This window comes from Colobus angolensis, unplaced genomic scaffold, assembly GCF_000951035.1.
Source record: "Colobus angolensis palliatus isolate OR3802 unplaced genomic scaffold, Cang.pa_1.0 Scaffold155, whole genome shotgun sequence".
Taxonomy (NCBI): domain Eukaryota; kingdom Metazoa; phylum Chordata; class Mammalia; order Primates; family Cercopithecidae; genus Colobus; species Colobus angolensis.
The window spans coordinates 113,742-129,697 of NW_012114655.1; the positions used below are offsets into that span (position 1 = coordinate 113,742).

The following is a 15,956-nucleotide window of genomic DNA, read 5'->3' on the forward strand; positions in this document are numbered from 1 at the left end:
TTTGCCAGGGAGCCAGGAGGGAAGGGACCTGAGCACAGGTCTTCCATGCAGCCTTACAAGGGATAACATCTTTTCCTCTGAGCCTGCAGAGCAGAGACAGGCGTGGACACACTTACATAAATTGGACCAAACAGAAACACACTCAGGATGGCGCCCTCTCCGGGTAACACTGGTTTTCCCCGTGTAGTAAGGAGCAAGGCCATGGGCTGAGAAGCTGGAGGAAAAGGGAAGTAGTTATTTTAGGGATGCATCAAGGGCAGAGGTAAAGGGGTTTGCCTGGAATGGAAGTGACCTCTTCTCTGGGGAGAAGGTAAGGATGGGCAGATATAAGTGAGACTCCAGTTGGCAGCTACAGGATGTAGGTAGGTGGAATTCCAGGACAGCCAACAGCCCAATCCTCCAGGTACTAGCGGTAGGGGAATGTGACTCCAAGGAGGAGAGGGTGTTGTGAGCATTTCTAGGTGAACTGAAAACCAACCCATTCTTACCCATGCCTCACTTTTTGCAACCGTGGAATGAAGGGAATTATCCATATGAACTCTAAAATTCCATGTTTATATGAAGGATATTTTCCTGTTTGCTGTTTACATTTTGTTTTTTGTTTTTCTTTTTTTGTTTTTTTTCGAGACGGACGGAGTCTTGCTCTGTCGCCTGGGCTGCCAGGCTGGAGTGCAGCGGCACAATCTCGGCTCACTACAAGCTCTGCCTCCCGGGTTCACGCCATGTTCCTGCCTCAGCCTCCCAAGTAGCTGGGACTACAGGTGCCCGCCACCACGCCCGGCTAATTTTTTTGTATTTTAAGTAGAGACAGGGTTTCACGGTGTTAGCCAGGATGGTCTCCATCTCCTGACCTCGTGATCCGCCCACCTTGGCTTCCCCAGCACTTTCTGCTGTTTACGTTTTGGTGAAGGGATCCATTTGAATAACAAAAGCATCGGCAGTCCAGACATGGTTTAATCCACATGCTTCCAGAGCCCTTGATGCTTCCTGCATGCTCTGAATACCACCAACAGCAGAAAACGATTGAGTGTGGATTGTTAAAGGGGACTGATTCAGGACAAAAACATGAGGACTGTCACTCCCTTAGGAGAGAGCCCTCCCCTCCCATGTCCTCTGCACTGTTGCGCACGAATTGGGTAGAGGATCTGGAACGGAACGTTGCCATGTGATTAGGTACCAGTGAAACGAATTCTGTCAGTGATCCGTCTGTATTTTAACTTACGCAGACCATAAAAGAGATTCAGTCACTTCTCTAATTTATAGACCTTCTTTTGAAAATAAATAATCTGACTACGGCAAACTAAGATTTTTGAAGAAATAGATTATTTTCAGAAGTTCTCAAAAGTACTTATAGTAATCCCCCTGATTTATCAGCTGGCACAATCAGTCGCACCCGGCGAGCACATTTCTGAGCTTTTACCCAGTGATCAGCTGCCTGCAGTAGGGAGGGAGTCCTTGGAGAGAATGTGGCTTCTTTGGAGGACTCTCACGGTGATTGACTGAAGATGTCTACACATGCCCCGTTGCGTTCTGTATAATCGCAAGTGTGACTGTTACCTCTGGAAGGTCTCCGTATGCACAGAAAGGGCTATTTTACTCCAAGTGTTTAATCGATAGCGAACCATCGTTTCACATCCGTCAATTCAATTTGGGCAGCAAATCCATTAAATGAAAGGTAAACTGTGGTATAAAGGAGATGCAAAAACATATATAATTATAAAACAACTTCATTTAACCAGGAAACACTTAATTGACTACAAATTGGGTAATGATTTTGAAAAATATGAGACTAAAAGAAAACACATACTCTCTAAAGCAAGGAGACTAAAGCAAGGAGAAAACCATATAACTTTTTTCTCCAGTCTTATTGAAGGCTTAGTCAGTATTTTAAATTAAATACTAAGTTCTGCATTTTATAACTTCATGAGGTTTCTTATATAAAACTTCATATCATATGCCAACCCCAACCTCTGTAAACTTGGTTCTGATAGTATTCCTGCAAATTAATATATACACAACATATTTACACACACACATTTTTATTTAAGGCTAGCTATGCCCCCCCACACACACAATGGCCTGCATGAGTAGCCAGACTAGATCTCTTTTACAGTTTTCACGTTCCCCATATCTGATCAGAGATTCTTCCCAAATGTATGCACATGTCACACGCACACACACACACGCATACACGTACACATGGACACGGACACACACACGCATACACATACACATGGACACACACACACACATACACATGGACACACACATACACATACACATGGACACACACACACATACACATGGACACACACACACGTATACACATACACATGGACACGCACACACACACATACACATATACATGGACACGCACACACACACACATCCCTATCTCCATTTCGGAAATGTTCTTTGCTTTGTTGGGAGCAGCAAACCACTGTTTGTCCTGAGTGCAGACCATGGTCCCTGTTGTTCTGAATTCAGGTGAGTTGTCACCATGAATGGATGAATTTTCTGTGGGGAAGACAGGATCATCCTCCTATCTGTTTCTCACACCTCCTGTGTCTCTGCTGTTGCCGGGATTAGAAACCTTAACCCCTTGGAGTCTGTTCCTCTCTCTCGCTGGTTCTGCTCCCTGGTATGTGTGCAGCCAGTGACTGTGCAGGTGTCAGGAGACCTCGCAGCCTGCTTTAGGCAAAAGCCAGAGAATAAAAGAGAGGATCTTTCAAGACATATACAGCCCAATTACAGAGGTATTGCGTAAGGTTGTATACAAGAAGGAACAATACACCTTCAGCTGCCATGTTGCCCTCCCTGCCAGACCACAGGCTTCTGTGAGCCGAACCCCGAAAGACTGGACACGGAGGAAGTATCAGTGACTGTTTTGAGAGAGATGGAAGAAGAATTCCAGAGGAACATGTAAGCTGGTGCAAAATAACTGAGTTCATATGAGGTGAATTTCTGTATACTGCCCTCCTTCTGTTGATTTCTTCTACATTGGAAGAAGAGTCTTGAATCTGAAGCCATACAAGTATGTATAATATATTCACTAAGGATGTCAGTGAAAGTCACTACACTTGTTTGAAATGACAGCAATGTATCTACATTTAGCCTACCCAATTAATCCTTTTGTATTCAATACTTGGTAATTCAGCCTAATCCATTATGTCCCTTTAAAAAGAAAAAAAAAGCAAAAGTCATTTTTACTCAAATATCGATGAAATACAAATCAGGCTTCAGAGACAACTCTTTATGTGCTATAAGTCATCTGACACTTTTGTGTCAGCCATCTCTCATGCTGCCACAGTGGCAGGATATTACAGGATCAAAGCAAATTTGCAGGTCTGAATGACAAGTGCTGCTCTGAGCACGCTCTCCCGGCTCCCCCAGGTAACTGTGAGCTGCGTGCAGATCAGCTCTTTAACATTCTCTAGCTGAGCCTGCGGAGACGCCTGTGTCTGGGCGCCTGCCTCCATGGTCACCCTTGCAGAGCCCTGTCGCTTGCCTTCAATGGACACTCTTGCTGCTTTCCTACAATTGGACGACCCTGGAAAACGCTCACTTGCCCCTGTGCCTGGACTTCTTGTCTCTTTGCTGTTTTACTGGCCTGGGTTTGGGGCCTCTGTTGTGTCAGTCTGTCACCTCAAACTTTGTCTGCCACAGTCTTTGGGGTACATGCAGGTGGTCACCTGCCTTTATATGTGAAAAGCGCTTCAAAGGGCGGGGAGCCTGCATGTGTAGCAGATGGACAGGTGCACCTGGGACCGATGCATCACAGCCCGAGCGCTTCTGCAGCGTGACTCCAGCACACTCCTACCTGCTCGGGTGTGCACAGCTGGAGTTCCCTGGCACCATCATTGGAAGCAATATGGGATGGTCTCAGAGCTGCAATAGCCCTCCTTCCTTGTTCTGCTCACATGAGCCCTTGAAAGTCGGTTTTTCTCCCGTTTTGCGCACAGCAGGTATATCCTATTCTTGAACCATTTGCTGAAAAGCAGTAAATGAGGTCCTTTCTTGAAGGCAGAATTTTTTTCTCCTTTCTCTACTTTCCAAATCTACTCCTTTAATCTGCCTTTCCCTGAAGGGTTAGGGTTGTCTGGCCACATAAATACATGAGTAACCACTGGGGCGTCTTCCAGGAGGACAGGACCAAAGAAACAGAATAGTCCAGTAACTGGTTTTAGATAGAGTCTTTACACAGTTGCGTTCAGATTAACAAATTGGCCAAGACATCAGTGTCTCTACTTTAGTTTCATGAACTAAGAAAATAAATAAAGAGGAATAAAATTCAGTAGGCTACAGACAACCAGAATTCACTGCCTCGGAATTTTTTCACTGAAAGTGCCTGCCTATGTCTAAGACCAGAGAAAGACAGCAACTTATGCATAAGCTACCACTCCCTGTCTCTGGGACCAGGTTTCTAGCAGCGAGAAGGGGGAACAGGTCTGGACACACCTCTGCGGTGAAATCCATGCAAAAACCCCCTTCGTACCCGACAGGAAGATAGTGTGTCAGTTGCTTCCCTATGCCTGAATTACAGGTGTGTAGAGCTCAGGACAAGGAACATGCATTTGGGTAACATGAATTGAAAGTTGTGGGGGTACTGCTGAGTTCCAGAAGTGGACTGGTCACCTTGGCCAATACTAGCTGAGGAAGCAGAGGTGAGTTAGCCGCCAGGTATTGCACTGGATTACTTGCTAGGACTTTGTATAAAGAAGCACAGGCTGAAACAGATGCACTGCAGGAGACCAGGGATGAACAGTGGGGAAGACTGCCTGCAGACGGGGATGTGAAAGGAGGCTGGGAGGAGATGTTTCAACACCCGACACTGTTTGGATTTGCATCTTTTAGCTTTAGATTGTCTACTATAAAATAGAAGCAGAACGCTTATCACTTAAAATTGTAAGTAAACAGATCTCTTTATTCTAGAGTAACATAGCACATTTGTTATCTCACCAAAAATAGATTCTTTTCTGATGTTGTAGGGTAGAGAATCTGAAAGCAACAGTGTATGTGTAGGAGCTTCAATCCATTCAACTGGCGGCATCATTATACTTCATGTCCTTAGGACTGCTTATGTGATGTGCGGGCAAGGCTCGGGCAGGTCCTGTGTCCTGTCGCTCCATCCTTCAGTGCCTTTTGATCTGTTTAGCAGCTCCTTGTGATAACCTAAGGAAGACGGTGAGGGTGTTGAGACTCAGATTGACCCGTGTCTTTTGTAAATTCCTCTTCCTTTCTTCCTTCCTTCACCCCTAGAGCCCTTTATTTCCTCAGAGATGAGCTGGGACAGGTATGTACTTCAGACTATCTCAGAGGCATTTAGCCCAGATTAATGCCTCTGAAATTAAAGCTTGTTGTCTTCCTAATACTGATACAGACCATAAAGCATTCTGTGTTACAATAAATGAAGCACCTGGAGCTCTATACTGAGTGCTGTTCCCTTCTCGACAGCAGAAGTGCTGGGGTAATGGTGTCCACCACTAACAGTTACTGGACATTTCTTATGTAAGTAACTTAAGACAGTGTGGTGAGTTTTTAGCTCATCAGAGTGATTAAGAAATAGACATGGCCGGGCGCGGTGGCTCAAGCCTGTAATCCCAGCACTTTGGGAGGCCGAGACGGGTGGATCACGAGGTCAGGAGATCGAGACCATCCTGAGCTACACGGTGAAACCCCGTCTCTACTAAAAAAAAATACAAAAAACTAGCCGGGCGAGATGGCGGGCGCCTGTAGTCCCAGCTACTGGGGAGGCTGAGGCAGGAGAATGGCGTAAACCCGGGAGGCGGAGCTTGCAGTGAGCTGAGATCGCGCCACTGCACTCCAGCCTGGGCGACAGAGCTAGACTCCATCTCCAAAAAAATAAATAAAAAAAAAAAAAAAAAAAAGAAATAGACATGATTGTTATCCTATTCTCCATATAATAAACTTAAAGACATTAATAAATTGGTCCAAATTCATACAGCTAGTTAATGTGGGACCCAGGATTTGAACTCTGGAACCCATGCTCCTGACTCCTAAGGCTTCCAAAGAACCATATTCTAGAATCACATAATCAGATAACTGTAGGACTCAGAATACCTGTAATAATCATATGGTCTTATTTCCTCTTTTGCCAGTAAGGAAACTGAGTACCAGAACGTTCAGTGACTTGCACAGGACCACAGGGCTAGACTGGAACACAGCTGGGATTAGCCCCAAGCCCTCCTGCCTGCCTGCCGGGCTTCTTTCTGTTACAGCACACTGTGTCATCATTAAAAGTTCATTTTTAAGAGAGGTTATCAAAACTTTATCCGAGGTTCTTAAAATGTTATCCTTCTATCTAGAAGAAAAGAGTGTCATGTGCATATGTGTGTTTCAAGAACTTTCCCATGTCGTGGCTAAGTCAGAGAGGTCATATCTTGGCAACTTGGGAGACACAGGAGACCCAGTGCCTGAGCTTACCAGCTCTAGGAACTCTGACCTGTGCCTGTTATCCTGCCACCCCAGTCCTGAAGCTGCTGCCCTCTTCTCAGGCAGTGTGAAGGATCCAAGCAAGCCGCTGGTGAGGGGTTGCCTGACACATCATCCTGGGTGATCCCCGGCCCCAACTGCTCCCAGCTCTGCCATATCTGACCTACTCACACATCCCTCGTCGCAGGTCGTTCGCACCTTGCACTTAGCAGCCCATCCCAGCAGGGCAGCTGGCTCAGCTGCAGAGAGCCCCACGGCGGTGGCAGTGATTCCAGGCACCTACACAAAGGAACTCGGTATCCTTTAAAAACCCTGCTCCTACAGAAAACCCATTCCTGTGTCCTCCCACTCCTGCTGAATACAAACTTTCCTTCCCAACACGATTCCCTTTATTTCAAAGTGTAGCATCAAAGTGCAGTAAGAAGGGCCTCAGAAGCAGCTGCCGGTCACAAAATAGTGACTGCTTCCTGCTGCTGTCGGAGGATCGCACCCTCCCAGCCCCCATCTGCCAGGGCCTCAAGACCACTCCAGCTGCCCTCTGCCAGCTCCCCAAGTCTAGAATATCCCTCTCTTCCATATCCACCCATGGAAACAGCACTCCATATTTCTGTCTCATTTGTAAGGTAGTTTCCCTTACGAAGCTTTGCATACCTTTCTTTGGAATTAGCATGATTCTGACTGCCAATAGCAGCTTTCGTTTTTACAATGTTTGTGAACATTTACTTGTGCTGAGCATGTTCTAGGTGCTTTACAAGGAAAGAATTAAGTTAATATTCATAACAACTCTCTTAGCCCATTTTACAGATGGGAAAATGAAGCCAAGGTCACACAGCTAATAAATGGGACCTGGCTTTGAACCCAGACAGTGTGGCTCTGGGGACTGTGCTCCTGACCAGTAAACTTACCCCTCATTCTGCCTTGAGTGAGTTTGTTGTGTACACATCTGTCTCTCAGTGACTATTAGAACTATGTCTGCTTGCTCTCTGCATCCCCAGCAATGCCCAGTCTGGGCTCTGCTTGTCATGGGCTTTCAGGGCTGTCTGAATGACTGGCAGGACAGCCTGGACACCACAGCCCTGAGCTACGCACAGGATTTCCCTCATTGCAGCCACAGTGTTGGTCCCTTAGGTCTCCTGTCTCTTCATCTCTCCCAGCTTTATGTTATGTGTTTGTAAAATAAGGATAATAGTACTTACCCCACAAAGTTAATGGGAGCAGGCACATAATCAGATAGCGTTAGGAGTTGGAATCGTTTCACCAGCATGTGATCTAGTCTTTGGCACATAAGGAAACTGGGGGCCAGAACAGTTCTGTGACTGGCACAAAGTCATAGATCTATACTGTGACCCTGACACATGTGACGACTGACAATGACAGAAAATAGGGATTTCTTTTCTCAACAGATACATCATGTACCACTCTAAGAAATGTCCTCTCTGATGTACCTGGCGGTATATATATGTATTCTAATAATGTCATTGCTCAAAAGATTCCTGAAGTTCTTATTTCAGAATAATCTGTAGAGTAGTATGTGACAATCTCTGTTTGTTGCCCTTGCTGGTGGCAAATCTCCCTCCCCTGACCACCTGGAGGACTTACATTTGGGGGATAGCTAAAAGTCAAGCCGAATCTTTTGAATAAGATGGGGAACAAGCAGTGGAAATAATGTGTCTCCTGAAAGTCTGGCTGCAGTTTGAGTGATGCTGCTTTCTGATTAAGTTTTCATCAAGATGAGGTAAGAGAGGAAAGTAACAAGACAGATTTCTCCTGTGGTTTGTAGGATAACACTTAAAATTCCACAAGGGGACCAGGCTGCATGTTTCTTCACAGCTGATGAAAACGAGCGTTGTGGATACAGATGAGACCTTGTGCTTATAAGTATTGTACGCCCATTAAATAATAACATTAATTAATAGATGCAATTGGAAAACAGAAGCCTTGTGAGGGTACTTTAGGCAGGACCGTAAAGGCATGAAAGAGAGATTTACTTACGATATGAAGTTATTTCCCAAACTCAAACTATCCAGACTTCCAGAAGCTCTTGATTGACTGCCAGTTTTGAAATAATCTTCAAGGATGTTTCCCAAGGAAGGTGCCCCCTTTCAAATAAAGCCAATCTGAAAGGAAGAATCTAGGAAAACTATGATAAGCCAGGTACTTAATCAGCAACTTTATATATACTTTTAAAAATCTCATCTAATCTTCACACCCTCCCTAAGAAGTTAATAACATGATCTCATATTATGCATGAGAAAACAGGCTCGGGGTGGAAGTCACTTGCTGCACCATCACAAGGTAGATGGAAAAAAATCCATGTCCATCTTACTCCATCACACTGAGACCAGAGCAATCTGTGTTCTCAGGATATTTAAATGAGTAATGTTTTATTCTTGTGAGACCGCTAAACCAAAAGGTTTGGGGATACAATAAATCTGTTATCTTGGAAACAAAGCTGGCAGCTGCTCTTGGCTGGGCTGTGGGTGGTAGCTGTGCTTCATGGCAGTGTTTCTGCTGTCACTATCCAATATCCATCAAACCTCTTCTCTGCTGGCCCAACACAACTATTAATAGAAGTATGGATACTCTGTTTGGATATCTTTTTCAAAACAAAGAAGAGTGTCTTAAAAACTCTTGACAGGCCGGGCGCGGTGGGTCAAGCCTGTAATCCCAGCAGTTTGGGAGGCCGAGACGGGCGGATCACGAGGTCAGAAGATCAAGACCATCCTGGCTAACACGGTGAAACCCTGTCTCTACTAAAAAAAAAAAATACAAAAAATTAGCCGGGCGAGGTGGCGGGCGCCTGTAGTCCCAGCTGCTCGGGAGGCTGAGGCAGGAGAATGGCGTGAACCCAGGAGGCGGAGCTTGCAGTGAGCTGAGATCCGGCCACTGCACTCCAACCTGGGTGGCAGAGCAACTCCGTCTCAAAAAAAAAAAAAAAAAACTCTTGACAAATCAAAACTTGTAACTGCCTTATTCTTTTTCCTCCCTTCTTCCCCTTTAAAGTTGTGTTTATTGGATCACATTATGGTGCCCCCAACTTAAGAGCTAACAATTAAATTTCTTAGTCCTTCTTCATCATGGGTTTCTTAGCAAAATGGGTACTCATGCGCATGCACATAAACACACCTTCAGTTCTGCCCAGGCTCCCTCCTGCGGACCAGGAGAGCTGCTGACAGGGCAGAGCAGAAACACAGCAGCTTGTGTTAACGGACCAAGGAGGATGATGGTTTCAGAGCGTGCATTCTGCTCTCCTGCCCCACCCCTCCACCCGTCTCCTGTTCTGCCCCCACACAAAAGGCAGCTGAAGTCATTTCAGGGCTTCCTACTTTGTTTCTGTTCAAGAGGCCAAGCCTCCTGGTAAGACTGAGGAAAGCGTAAAGCACCTTGAGTTACACCCTCCCAAAGGGCCCTGCAGCTGGAGTCAGAGCCTGTGTTTCAGCCTCTCCTTCATCATCATCTGATTTATTGCCTTGAGCAAGCCACTTGCCCTCCCTAGCCCTGCCTGTTGCTTCTTCCTTCCCAGAGCACGAGGAAATACAAGGAATGAAAAGGATCGAGACCAGCCTGGCCCTTGCTAGGTCTCTTCTGGGCAAATGACATGCTCTTCCAGCCACTAAGTGAGGCCACAGATATCAGAATGCAGGCATCCAGCGTGTCCAGTTCAAAGCAGGAACTGCTCGGTGGATGGGAGTTGCGACAATCTTGAAAATGAGTGTTTGGAAATTGACTGTCTCCGGGATTCCTCACAGCTGTATTTGATTTGAATCCCCTTCTCCAAAACCACCTATTGTGTTGGGAGTTAATCAAACCACACTGATAGGCAAATGGACATGCCAGTCTCCCACTCCCTCTCTCTCATCTTCTCAGCTAAGGTTTGAGGGAGAGAGGAATCAGCAGAGGGGTCCCCCTAGCTGTCCCTTCACGATCATAAGCCATGCACAATTGTCAATACTCACCTCTGCCCTCCTCCTTCTCCGAGACACCCTGCCTCCTCTCTCCAGGCCTCCGTGGGCTCCTTGGCCTCTGAATTCCTGTAGACATCTAGGGTCCAGATCACAAAACTATCACTTAATAGTCAGAATTTTCATTTTTTCAATTTCCATTTTTGGATAAACTTGGCACATGGCTGTTTTCATCACATTTTATCAATTAATCCAGTGGTTCCCAAATGTATCTACACTTCAGAATGGCCTGGGGGGAGGGGTGCTTCCATAAACTACTGATACCTCTGTCCCACCCCAGAAATTATGATTTAATTAGAGTGTGGTCTGGGCTGTAGAATTTGTTAAGACCTCCCCCCCACAACTAAGTGATTCTAATATGCAGGCAAATTTGGGAACATCTGACTTCTTAGAACTCTCTGCCATAGGACCTATAATCATGCCCTATTTACAGATGAAGCCCCTGCAGGTAAGCAAACTCCAGTGAGCCCCTCCAGCTCAAGTCAACACTGCATGAGAGCCGGCGCTCCAGGCTGGCCAGACTCTGCGGCTGTGCTATCTCAATCCTTGCTACCCACAGTGTGGTCCAGAGACCACAGCATCACCTTAGGAGCTTGTTCACAGTGCACATTTTCAGGCCCCACAAAGTCACACCTACTGAATTTGTTCAGAATCCCTCCAAGGGAGTCTCATGCCCGCTTCACTTTGATAACAGCTGCTGTAGTCATGTCAAATGCCCTAAAGGTTACAGTCACGTGCTGGCAGCCTCGGGAGCCACAGCTCTGGCCCCTAGTCATTCTCTGACTTTAATTTACCTGGATATTATCTGGGCTGCTGGTTTAAAATGACCCACCTCAAAGATCTTTTTCCAGGAAGTTAGAAATCCTGCAGTTATAGTGCTTTCTGTGCTGTTTCGTGTTTGTGAGTTGTAAAGGCAACAAGGATCACTCCTTTGGAGCAGGGACCGTACATCTATTCCTGCCGCCCTCCGGCAGTAATGAGCAGGCGGCAGGGCTCAGGACTGTTAGCCTGATTGATGGCCTGATGGAACCACCGCCAGGGCACTAAGGTAATTAGACGATCGGGTTCCGGACCTTGCTTTCTGGGCTGGAGGCTGCCGCCTTACATGATTAGGATGCGTGGGAGGCGCAGCCTCTCCTAGAAGCTGTGCAGATCGCGCTGGGCTGCAGGAGGCAGCCAAGCCAGGCGCACGCTTAGAGCAGGGGAGCCTCCAGTTCCTTGGTTCCTGGGCTCCAACGGGCACCTCCAAACCAGTAGTTCCAGCATCTCTGTATTAAGACCTTAAAGGACAGGAGGCGACTGCGAGCCCCCCAGTCTCCAGACATGGAAAGTCTAAGTGCAGCAAGAACGAAGCATATTTTGTCTTCCTTTTCCTTTTTTTTCAAGCAAAATAATAACTTGACACAAGTCCAAGCAGTTAAAAAGATACTAAAAGAAACCCAATTTAGAAGGGCTTTTAGTAGGCTGAAAACAGATGTGGCAAACCATTTCGGGATATTCTGGGAGATGAGATGGGGAGGACCGCATTCGAAATGCCTGGGCCGCCTGTTCGGGGTCCGCCCCGCCAGGTGCCTGTGCTTGGGAGGGATCCTGCCCAGCACGCGTTCTGGAAGGAAGCGGCCCCGCGCCTCCTCCCTCGCAATTACCGCCCGGTCGGAGGCATCCGGGCGGCGCGAAGTCAGCACCGTGCGGATCAGTTGAGAGCAGACCGCGTTTTCTTTTCATTGTTCCCTCGCTTCGCTGGGAGAGCCGCGGCACCTGTTCGGAAGCGCGGCCCATGTTGGAAGCCCTGGCGGCTGCTGCCTGCCGCCGACGCGCGGGGGCTCCGGGCTGCATCCGGCCGCGGGGGACCAGGAGCCTGAGAGCCTGGAGCTGGGTGCGGGGGACAGCCAGCCCGGGAGGGCCCAGGGTGGGATTTCGGATGGAACCAGAGCTCGCTCCAGGGAGTTGAAGGAGTTGGGAACGCACCTCCCAATAATTTCAAAGAAACCGAGCTTTCAGTGCATGCAAGGGGCATTTGATTTCCCTGATTTCTGGGTACTGATGCACCCCACTGTCATATTTCTGAAAATTCAAGAACAAGGAGGTTAAAGAGTCTAAATGGAAGACTCGGTAACCATCCAAAATATCATACATCAATTGCATCTTGTAATTAGTAAAATCGTTTTTATTACTTAAGATAAATCTTGATAAGGTGTTTTTATTAGGTAAGATAAACCTGGTATAACATACGTTGCGGGTGTGTGTGTTTTGTTCGGTTGTCATTTTCAGAGAAATGAATTTTTAAAGTGTATATTCACCAATAATTAAAGTGTGCCTTTATACTATGTATGTAGTTTTATATCTATCCCACTACCTTCTGCTTGCATAACTGAAGTCACATAAAGGTAAAAGCTAATCCTCCAATATACAGGAGAATCTAGTATGTCCCATATAAGCATATTTCCTAACTGGCCTCATGAAAGTATGGTGCTGGACACTCTTGAAATGAAATCATTGTTACTGTCAAATTAGACATCTCCACAAATATACATGATCTGCTCAAGCTGACTTTACATCTGGGAAAGCAGAAATTGTAGGTGTCTCTTACTCTGGGATATTTTTGATAGAGCAAAGGTATCCATGATGTAAATTTCTGAGATACTATAGATAAGCCCTTTATAAAGTTACAAATCGTATTCCCATAATGAGGGGAGAAAAGATTCCAAAGAAGACTGAACACTTACCGAGGGCAGGGACCGTCATTGTCTCCTGCTCTGCAGTATCTGCAACTCCTAGCATACCTGGTTTACGTCTTGCCAAGTAAAGGTAATGAGGCTTCCCTGGAAGGGCCCTGAATCCGTGGCCAGAAAGTTTCACAAGGAGGCAGCTAAAATAAGCAGCCACATAGCTCATGGGGAACGTCGGTGCACCTCAGGGGGTTGGCATTCTGGGAGAGGTCTCTCAGCTCATTCCTTTTTTGTAAACTTTCCCAGTCTGGAACTTTCCTTTCTACACTGAGCCTATCATTCTCTGCATGAAATTCAGTTTTATATGTATACATTGCATATTTAGTGTGCACAGGACACAGCGATCGGGTGTTGCAGGGTTTGCAGAAATAAGCAAAACAGCACCCTTTATGTGCTGGCCAGGAATAAGCTTACAGTCAAACAGTAGTGCAAGAAGGGCATCATACTGGGGTCAGAACAAGCGTGTTTCATCAGGGCAGCAAAAAGAGCTCACCTCTATGGAGGAGACTTTGAAGGAGTGTGGCATGTGAGATGTACTTTGAAGAATGCAAAATATCTTCAACTGGGAAGAAATAGATGGCAGGAGAACATTCTAAATAGAAGGGATGGTGTGAGTAGGAGTTTGGATCATGGGGTATGTTTGGCAATCAGGGCAAGCACTTGTCCTTCAACATAAAATATATGTGCATAGAAAAGACAACTATAAAAGATAAGACTGGAAATGTGGTTGGGGCCATATTTTAAAAATGGTTCTTACGTGCCTGGCCAAATAATTTTTATTTAGTTTCAGAAAGTAGTTAGGAGATTCTTGAGCAGAACAAGTAAATGGCATTGGGATTACACATTGAGAGAGTGTTTCTGGTATTGGGATACATAGAATGCCCATGCAGGGAGACACTAGAGCCTAAATTTAGGATTGTGGCAGAGGGATTAAGAAGTTGGAAAACACACTTTGAGAGCTACTTCAAAGACACTCCTAGCCTTGGCACATGGTTGGGTTTTGGAGAAGGAATGGGTTGATGAAGGGAATCGGAGCAGTCACATAGGAAGTCAGGAAGAGAGCAGTGGCTGTGGGGCGAAGAATTCTCTTTTAGACTTATGGTCTTTGAGGTGCTGCTAGGACCTCCAAGGGAAATGCTCACAAAAGAAGTTAGAAATCAAATTCAGAAGGCTGGGCACAGCGACCCATGCCTGTAATCCCAACACTTTTCAAGGCCAAGGCAGGAGGATCGCTTGAGGCCAGGAGTTCAAGACCTGGGCAGCACAGCAAGATCCCATTCCTATAAAAAATAAAAGAAGTAGCTGTGCATGGTGACATGTGCTTGTAGTCCTAGTTACTCAGGAGGCTGAGGAGGGAAGATCGCTTGAGCCCAAGGACTCAAGATTACAGTGAGCTGTGATCACGCCACTGCACTCCAGCCTGGATGGCAGAGCAAGACCCTGTCTCTAAAAAAGAAAACAAAACAAAAACAAACAAAAAACATTAAATTCAGCACATGGAGAAACAGGGCTAGAGTTACAGAATAGAAACTCATCCATGGAGGGGCAGGGACAGGAGTAGATGAAAGTGCCAGGAATCCTGGGGAGGCAGAAGAGGCCAAGGACAGAGCCTTGAGATGAGATGGTCACATGTTCCTGCCCAGCCTCTGGTCCTGCTCTCCCCTCATCCTGATGTCTGGAAGAACATTCTTACCGAAATATATGTATATATATAAATTTATATATATATAAATACACACACATACACACACAGTTTGCTAGGAGAAGCCAAGTCCAGCAAATTTCTTCCACCTGAGATTAGTTAGAGACTTCAGTCAATATGGAAAGACAATTTCATATTTTAGGAAGTTTTGTTTATTGAATTTACTTATATTAAAATGAATCTGTAGTTCTAATTTGGGAAAATGACACAGCTACTTCCTTCAGAAAAAAATAATTCTACTCTTTAGTGTTCATTCTAATTTTCTGCCCACTCCTCCTAAAATAAAAAGTTTTCAATCACTTTCTGAAACTAGAAGGAATTCAAAAGAAGAGCTAAAATATTACAAACTTCCTTCACAGTTTATTTTTGCAGGCTGTTCTCTGAGTAGAGATGCACAGGAAATGAATGGTTACAGTAACTGGGATGTTTGTGGTAAAAATACAATTTTTTAAACTTAGACCATTTTTCTAGGCTTTACTTCTCCCATAACTGCCATAGCTCACTGCAAGCTACGTCTCCTGGGTTCATGCCATTCTCCTGCCTCAGCCTCCCGAGGAGCTGGGACTACAGGCGCCCACCACCACACCCGGCTAATATTGTGTAGTTTTAGTAGAGACGGGGTTTCACCATGTTAGCCAGGATGGTCTCGATCTCCTGACCTCATGATCTGCCCGCCTCGGCCTCCCAAAGTGCTGGGATTACAGGCGTGAGCCGCTGCGCCCGGCCCAAATACTGTTTTCTTCTGAGAAGAGTAAAAACACAGGTGATCTACAAAAAATAAACCTTGCTCTTGAGTATACAATTAACTTGTGTGTGCACATTTTATCCTATAAATCATAGTGTGACCCATCATTGGAGGAACGCCAAAAAAACCAAACTGTAAACCTGTAATTTCTTTTGTGTTTTCTAAAGGTCAAATGCTGCAAATACTGGCCAGATGACACAGAGATATATAAAGACATTAAAGTTACCCTAATAGAAACAGAACTACTGGCAGAATATGTGATAAGAACATTTGCTGTTGAAAAGGTAAGTTTTCATACTGCTTTTAAAAGCTATGGTCAGACACTCATGGTACCATACTAGCCTCATTAACTTATCTAGGATACT

The 15,956-nt window shown here is 45.7% G+C and overlaps 1 protein-coding gene across 1 annotated transcript in view; it reads left to right on the forward strand.

Moving 5' to 3' along the window:
- Window positions 1-15,956, forward strand: part of LOC105507886 (receptor-type tyrosine-protein phosphatase mu) — a 111,754-nt gene that overhangs the window by 60,195 nt on the left and 35,603 nt on the right. Inside the window, exon 5 of the mRNA XM_011936598.1 lies at window positions 15,759-15,875. Within this exon, the coding sequence (XP_011791988.1) occupies window positions 15,759-15,875 (117 nt within the window). The remainder of the gene's footprint in view (window positions 1-15,758; window positions 15,876-15,956) is intronic.